Below are 8,574 nucleotides of genomic sequence, written 5' to 3'. Positions count from 1 at the left end.
GGTTGAACACAGATTAATTGATTTTTTGGGACTTCCCCAGACCATAAACTATAGACATATGACAGTGTATTTTAGATTAAACCTGGTATAAATCATCTTTCAATGTTTGGCAGCATAGCTCTACGAAAATATTTCCCATTTCTAGGCTTCTTGGTCTTCCCCTTTCTACTAAGCGCAAACTTGCTCTTCATTTTTTCCAGCTTCGCTTTCCCCCCTTCTATGTCAGCTCGAATAGCTTTATCTCTTCTGTCATCAGATAGCAAAGCTAATCTGGCAAACTTCTTGGGCCTCACTAGTCCAAGTCTCTCAGTTATGTCCTTGAATGCAGGAACAAGGCCACGTCTAATGAAGCATCCTTCAATGAGCTGCATGGAGTTTGATTCAGGGAGAGATGCGGCATCTTTCAACTCAAGGTCCAAACAAAATGGGGAGTCCTTTAACCACATCCTAAGGGAGTGTGCCTTAGCTATGAGGAGCCCACTTCGTGTTTTACAAGGCAGAAAAGGGGACCCCATCTCCCAAAGGCAAGCCATCAATGTGCTATTTAGGGAAACCATGTTATACTCTGCCATCCCTGTAATCAGAACAACTGATTTTGGAGACTCTGGACAACCCTGCAATGATGCATCCTGCCAAGTATAGAAAACCATATGTTAGGCACAAAAATGATTGTCAAAGTCCTCGTGAAAGTTCAGTGATACTGGCAATTCCTATGGCAGACCCCAGTAATTAGGATTAAAGTTCGTCCTCTCTCTGTGAATTACATGTTACATTTGCATCCTTCTCAGCTTTTTAAAAGAATGAAAATCACCAAGCACGCATATGAATTCAGATTTACATCATGTTTGTGTTTGTGTGCTCATGTTCATGTCTGTGAATGAATGTGCAATTATGCAGGTATGCTTGAATGCATGCAGGTACCTAGATGCAGAGAGATTAGAATAAGGCAAGATCTTTTACATACATACCAACATTAGTTGAAATCTTATTTCCCAGAGATGCAGAGACAATGCTTTATGCTTTTGGTGATCTAAAAAACGCCTGTCATGTAATTGCTTGTAAAAGGCCAGGGTCCTAACTTTATTCTTTTTCTCCTCTTTATTTTGGGTGCTTAATGAAGATGCTACTTTAGTAGAACTATGGTTTTTTATTTTAATTTTGTTTTAAATTCAAAGAAATGCAAGAATGAAGTATCTCTGGTATGGTTCTTTTCATAGAACAATCTTTATTTTTTTGGGAAGGGGGACACGTGGGGAAAGGGTAGATGTGCAATTACTGGCTCATTCTTAGTCTTTCTATTTTGATTCCAATAAGCTTCCACATTGATATTCATCCCAAGTTGGTGAAAGAACAAGAGTTTGCTCCTATTTAGTTGGCTAGTAAGTCCCACAAAAGGTTCACATCTCACCATGTCAATATTAACTAGGAAATATAAAATTTGAAAAAGAGTATCATCAAAGGATAACATTCAGTTTGATTATATACTTTCAAATCATCTATTATAGATGCTTTTAATAGACAATCCATTTCTTTTCCAAATTTCATAGATTTGACTAAATCTCTTAGGAGGCAATCATCACAATCAAGATGATGTCTGACTTGTGGTAGACTTGATCTACTTTTCCATCCTGTCTCAAGCTTTAATAGCTAACTTGAAAGGTAGCTTAATTAGATCAAGAGCATTCAATGAAGGAAATCAAATGCATACCCAAGCTACTAAACATGTGAGTTTTATTATTCATACTTAGAAAACAGATCAATATAACACTCAAAAAAATCCCAATTCACCAAAAAATCAAATAATAACAACAATTGCAGTTACTTGTTAGTAACAATTTAGTAATAGACTAAATTTATTACTATTCAAACACCAACAGTGACCAACCAGTCTTGTCTTTGACTCTGCATACTTGCATGATCATTATAACCAAACCTCTTTTTCCCTAAAAAAAAACAGTACATGGGCAATATGAACACAAATTGAATAGCTGTCTGGAGTATTATACATTTAAAAAAAAAAAAAAATTCTTTCTTCTGGAATTTCAGCAACTTATTTACATCAACCCATAACTGGTTTCCTAGAATGCCCACATTCACTTTATAAACCCTACATCAGACCTTTTCTTTTTCTTTTTTGAGAAGTTATAAACCTCATACCAAATCTTAGAATCTACAAACCCCAAGACCACAATCTTTATTGAACTTTTGCTGACTAATTAAGTGCCTGTACACATGAACAACAACAAAAGGGGCAGGAAGTATAGGAATAGTCCCAAAAAGATTTCTTTACTGCAAAAATGGCTGGTTGAATCAAAATATTGGCTTCCCAGTAATTTACGTAGGAATGAAGATACAGGATACATCCACGGACCTTTCCACTCATAATCCAATTTACCACCTTGACTAACATATTTGACAAGAGTATTGAAAATGGTCAACCTTTAACACAAATGTTATGATGTTCTGAGAGAGAGAGAGAGAGAGAGAGAGAGAGTACTTTCAACTGATGAGTTGCAAGGCTTTGAAGAAAGAAAATTTAGAGATGAGCTCATAGCATTTTACTTTGGAGCAACACTCATAGATGATAAAATACAAAATCCATTTAAGGTGTATCATTGTGGTGTGCACTACAACCTTCAGAAGCAATAGTAAGAATGAGTGCTGCAGAGATGGTGGAAGGTTCAATAAACACACAACCACAACCAAAAACATAGACAAAAGTAGTGACAGAAGAGCAGAAATGTAAAAAACAAGCCTAATCCTGGCTGGTTCTCAGTTGTGCAAATAAGCCAATCCCCAGGAACCCTAGTTAAATCATAACTACCTTGGCAAAATAATTATGAACTTGACAGCTTCCAATAGTGACCAAGCATTTTATGAATTCTTTGACAGTTCAGCATCTTTCCATAGCATGAACAATGACTTCAGTGAATCATGAGATGTTCATTTGGAATAAAGTCATGCTCACTGCTTCAAACACATTTAGGTTTATGTACAGTAAATGAACTAATGGACCATCTAGGTCAAGTGGCCAATATGTTCAATTGGGAGTTCTCAGATTTTAAACTATGTGAATGACTCCCCCCCCCAAAAAAAAAAAAAAATAGCCTTCTATTTTAACAAATGAAAAATTAATGTTTTGAAATTGACTGATGTGACACCTATATATATATAATTTTTTTTAAAAAGAAAAATATTCCAATAACATGCTACAGGTAGCAGACATGTGATGGACTGGCAGAAAAGAATATATGTGGCTGAACTGTTACTTCCCAATTTCATTGGGATTAAGACTTTAGTTGAGATGAGTTGATTTCAGTGACATGCTAATAGTAATAATGACTAACAGCATCCTTAGTAACAGCCATAGAGATTTATTCTAAACTTCTGACAATGGCAGCCTTCAGAGTGCTATTAATAGAAATGAAAAGGACGAGAACTTGCCTGCATATGGTCAAGCCATAAAGTAAGACCAACAAGAGCTGAACCAGCAGACAACTTTCTAAAATCAGCCTTCCAGTCCTTTTCAGCTACTCTGCATTTAATGGACTGTGAGTTATAAGCAAACTAATGGAAACTAATACATAACACATACATATCCTATTCAAGCTTTTCTTGGCAAAACAGAGTTCTAACCTAGATAAACAAATAACACGAATTGATAGTTCAAAACTGCATTTCCTAGCACCTACCTGAACACGTCATGGTGATAGATGCTCCTCTTGATCGCCAATTGGAAAACCCATGAAGCTGTAGCCCGGAGTTCAAATGCCCACAATAGGTTCCCCAAAGCATTGACAAAATTAAAGGCTGCATTGTCTTCCATGGGTTCTAGTTTCTCTAGACACTGGTCTACCTCTGAAACAAGTGACTCAGATCTTTCTGTCAGAAGCCTACAACACAAGATTCTCTTAGAAACAAATTCACAGGAGAAGTTTAGAAGAAACTAAAAAGTCCATTGGCGACACCTTATCTTCATTCTAAAATTTGAAAAACTAATAGATACCTGATGGGAAGATCAAACCCAGCATCCCGGAGTGCATTTAAGAGGATAAGCATCTCACTTGTCTGCTTGCACAAGCTTGCAGCCCTAATGAAGCATGTCCATACTCTATGGTCTGGCTCCAAACCACCTTCCTTCATCTCCATGAGCTTTTGTATTCCAGCATTATAATCACCATTCTTGAGATAAGCATCAATGACTGAACTGTATGGTAGTGTATCAAGATTTAAGCCACTTACTTTCAAATTGTTAAGCACTTTTTCAGCTTCCTGAGGCTGTCCAGAGCTGCCATAAGAAACCATAAGCAGATGCATTGTGGCAATGGTGGGTTCTATTCCTGCCTCTTTCATCATGCCCAATAGCTTTTCCGCTTTGGAATGGTTTCCAGTATTTCTAAACATTTTCATCATTATATGATAAAAGGAACGATCCAATTTAGATCCATTTGACCTTAACTCTTCAAAAAGTTCCTCAGCTTGTTCCAACAGCTGCTGCTTACCAAATGCTGCAATCAGGCTTTTGTATGTGTCTAACTTAGGTTCCAGGCTCAGCGTTCTCATTTTTTGCATCAGTGACAAACCTTCTTCTGGTCTATGATCCCTACAGTACATTATAATCAAAGTATTGTAAGTATCCTCATCTGGATTAAGTCCAGCTTCTTGGATTCGCTGGTACACTTGAGCAGTCTTTTTGAAATCCTCAATTCCTGCATATAACTTAAGAATAGAATTCCATATTGAAAGATCAGGTTTAAATCCTGCCTCTTCCATTTCAGATACCATGGCCTCAACATCCCTCACTCGCTTTACCTTGCACAACAAACCAATCATAATCCTGTAAAGATGCATGGTGGGAAAATAACCAGCAGCCTTCATTCCATGATATATTTTCATCACCTCAAAAATATCTCCAGCTTGAGTGAATGCTTCAAGCATCAAAAGAATAGAACTTTTGCTTATCTTAAAACCAATATCTTGCAACTCCTGGATTACCACATAAAGCTCTTTCAATCTCCCATCAACAACTAAAGCTCTCAATAGACCATTTATAGAATCTACAGTTGGGGAAGGGCCATCTCTCATCATTGTATTAAAAATAGCCCGGGCTCGCTCATAGCAACCACTTGCGGCATAAGCTTGAATTAAAGCATTCCAAACCTTCCTATCCACTGTTGTACATTTTTGCCTAAGATTTCCCACCAAGCTTTCTGATTTCTGCCATAGCTTCAATTTCCCATAGGCATCAATAACATCAACGTACATTGAGACATTTTCAAACAAAATACCTTTCATTTCAGCCTGATCAATTAAATGGTGGGCAGTCTCAGGGAAGCCCATTTTACAATATATGAGTACCATAATTTGGTAAAGATTTTCAGATGGTTCAACACCAAAGAATCTCATGTCAGAGAAAAGTTGAGAAGCTTCACCATAGAGTTCATTTTCTTCACAGCCTTGAATCAGGGTTTCATACAAGATAGAACTTCCACTAAATGAACCAAATTCCCTAGTATTAGTGTATTCCTTCAAGGCAGCATCCAATTGGTGAGCCTTGCTAAGTATGACAACCAATGCTTCAGTTAACAGTTGCTTTGAGCCAGGAGCATGTTCTCTCAAGAATTCAAGCAATTCACGTGCTTCTAAGTGCCTTCCGGACGAACTATATGAACTCAAGATAGATACCAAATTCTCACGTTCCAGTTCATAGCCATTGCTGATGGCCAATCTCAACATTTTAGCAGCATGGTCATAGCATCCCCCCTTAACAAGAATGGAAGAAATAACTTGTGGATTCATACCACATATTTCTTCCATATCTCTCATCACTTTTTCAATACCTTCCAAATTGTTTTCCCTCACAAATACTCGGAGCATGAACTCATAAAGGGCATGATCAGGCGTGAAGCCATCACACACCATTTCCCGATACACCACCATTGCCTTCTTTGTATCATTGAACCGCAGTAGGATATCCAACATAACTGAGTATGCTAGATGATCAGCCCTAATCCCAGACCTAAGCATGCAATCAAATGTCTCTTCAGCCTCTGCCCGCATCCCAACTTTTGCATACCCACAAATTAAAGCACTATAAGTCCGCAAAGTGGGTTTAACTCCTGCATCCAACATCTCTGACATCACATTTGCAGCTTCCATTATCTTACTTGCTTTCCCAAGTGAATCAATCAAAACAGTGTATGTAATCGCATCAGGATTTCGAACTGACAATTTCATGTCCTTGTAAAGCTGCAATGCTAAATCATGTCGGCCCTGCTTCCCATACATGTGGATTACAGTATTGTATGTCATCTCATCTTTACCAAACCCCATTTTTATCATTTCTTCCCAAACCTCCTTCACCTTCTCCACATTCCCTTCTCTTGCAAAAGCATATAACAAAGAATTATACGTCACCGCATCAGCCAAAAACCCTTTTGACTCCAAATCGTTAAATAGCTGCATAGCTTTGCTAGACAGTCCGCATCTCCCATACACTGAAATCATAGCATTATAAGTCCATAAATCAGGCTGGCAATTATGTTCCTCCATATCATCGTAAACCTTCACAGCCTCCTCCAAATTTGATTCACGTGAACAAGCACTAATAAGAGTATTGTAAGTTATTATATCCGGCCTAAGTCCTGACCTCCTTACCTCATTCAAAAGATCAACAGCCAAGTTAGGCACCATAGCACCCGACTTCAGACGGGCATTAATCAAAGTATTGAAACTCACAAGGTCTGGCTCGCACCCTCTTTCGCGCATTAAATCAAGCAGTTCTTGAACCTTATTGAACCTCCCAGTCCTCGCATACACACCCATCATGGCATTGTACACTTGGACAGTATCACCCACCGCAGACTCTGTCCTGGCAAAAATCTCCACAGCCAAGGCTTCTTGGTTAGCCTTTCCAAGAATCGACAAGATGGTGGCAAGCATCCGTGCATTCGGGGAGAACCAATGTCGCAAATTCAACCACTCGTACACCTCCAATGCACGTTGCCAGTTCGACCGGCCCACCCATTTCACCACAAAGCAAAAATCAGTGGGAGTCATCTGAACCTTCCGGTCATCCAACACATCAGCCACAAACTCCTCAGATTTCAATCCTAAAATCCTATCAGTCAAGAATTGCACTCTCTCCCTCCAATCTTTAGCTCTCCTAAGGGCCAATTTAGTCATTTTCTTAAACTTAGTCTTGCTAGGCCTCCCCAACACTTGTTGGGTTTCATCATTCATATTCAAAGATTCTGATTCTACACCATCATTCCCATTCTGGGTTTCCTCTTTTGTCCCAGAATCCGAGGTTTTTACAGACAGACCAGCATCCTCGACAACATGGGTCAGAGGAGGAGATGGAAATGTGAATTGGGTCTGAGAAGATTGGTAAGTTTCAGTGAGTTTCAAGTGGGGCCATCTCGCTGATGGAGAGGCTCTGCTATAGCTAAATTTCTGAGTGTTAGTGTTACCATTACTCCTATTGTCATTATTAATAGTCACTGGGTCAGAACCAGTGCTTGTAGTATCAGTAGTAGTAGTAGAAGTAGAAGTAGCAGAATTTGAAGAACAAGAAATAAAGAAGGTTTTGCATTTGCATACCTTAGTAGATGGGTCTGGTGAGTGTAGTATTAAGGTTGATGAGGTAAAGGCCAGCGTTGGTGAGGAAACCATAGCCTCAGTCAGCTCAGTTGGTTTGGTTCAAGTTTGGGGAAGATATTAAGATATATTGCTAACAGATATTTCGTTTTGGCTTGGCGCGGAGAGAGAGAGAACAGCTGGTGGATTTCAATCAATCCAAACGGACCGTAAATTGGTGGATTTCAGGTCAAATTTTATAAGTGGGCTGTAATGGGCTCTGAACAGGTTTTTTTTTTTTTTAGGTCAAAAAATCAAGATTTCATTTGTATTTCAATAATGTTGGTGTCACATAAAATGACACAACTTATACCACAACTCACTCACATGGTGAGTTGCAAGTGGTAGAGATGTGTCCCTACATAGACTCACCATCTCACATTTACCACTCACAATTCGCACAACTCGTCACGTGGGCGAGTTGTGACATAAGTTGTGTCATTTTATGTGGTACTAGTATTACTCATTTAATATATAAGGGTGTCTAGCAAATTAAATAATGGGACGTACGTTTTTAGTTAACTTAGCTATTAAACTATTTTATCGTCAAATAAGGGATTTAGATTTTGAATTCCGCTTATACAAAAAATCTATTGATATCTTCGCATGATGATAATGAGCCTTTATCATAGAGTGGATATCATAAGTTAAAATTTATCATATCAATAAAAAAATAATAACAATATTAATCGGAACGGTTGTTAATAATAATATTTTTTTGTACTAACGTGGGTGTCCAGAACTCTTACAATATTTTACTATTCCACTGAGTATGTATAGTTCACATATCTTACACACAAGATAATTATAGGTAAGATAAATTATGAAGAGAACAATGAAAAGAACAAGAAAGAACAGAATAATAAGGGGCTTAGAAACACAAATTGACCATTTTCCTTAAACAATATTTGCCCACACTCAAGTGTTGCTAAATGG

General features: G+C 38.1%; 1 protein-coding gene across 4 annotated transcripts; it reads right to left on the bottom strand.

Moving 5' to 3' along the window:
- LOC126700232 (pentatricopeptide repeat-containing protein At3g18110, chloroplastic) lies at positions 1 to 7,791 on the bottom strand. Of its 4 annotated transcripts, none has more exons than XM_050398269.1 (4): positions 4,007 to 7,785; positions 3,693 to 3,893; positions 3,445 to 3,535; positions 1 to 629 (listed from the first exon to the last, which is right to left on the bottom strand). In XM_050398269.1, exons 1-4 carry the CDS (start codon positions 7,672 to 7,674, stop codon positions 93 to 95), a joined length of 4,497 nt encoding a protein of 1,498 aa, XP_050254226.1. In that variant the 5' UTR covers positions 7,675 to 7,785; the 3' UTR covers positions 1 to 92. The 4 variants fall into 4 exon arrangements, 1 of the variants encoding a protein (XP_050254226.1); XR_007647086.1 differs by having other exon boundaries at positions 567 to 629; positions 3,445 to 3,530; positions 3,693 to 3,858; positions 4,007 to 7,791; XR_007647084.1 differs by having other exon boundaries at positions 567 to 629; positions 3,445 to 3,530; positions 4,007 to 7,789.
- Positions 7,792 to 8,574: the final 783 nt, after the last annotated feature.

The sequence above is a fragment of the Quercus robur genome, chromosome 9 (assembly GCF_932294415.1).
Source record: "Quercus robur chromosome 9, dhQueRobu3.1, whole genome shotgun sequence".
Lineage (NCBI taxonomy): Eukaryota > Viridiplantae > Streptophyta > Magnoliopsida > Fagales > Fagaceae > Quercus > Quercus robur.
Note: the sequence above shows the minus strand (reverse complement) of the source record. Positions and strands in the feature narration are given on the sequence as shown.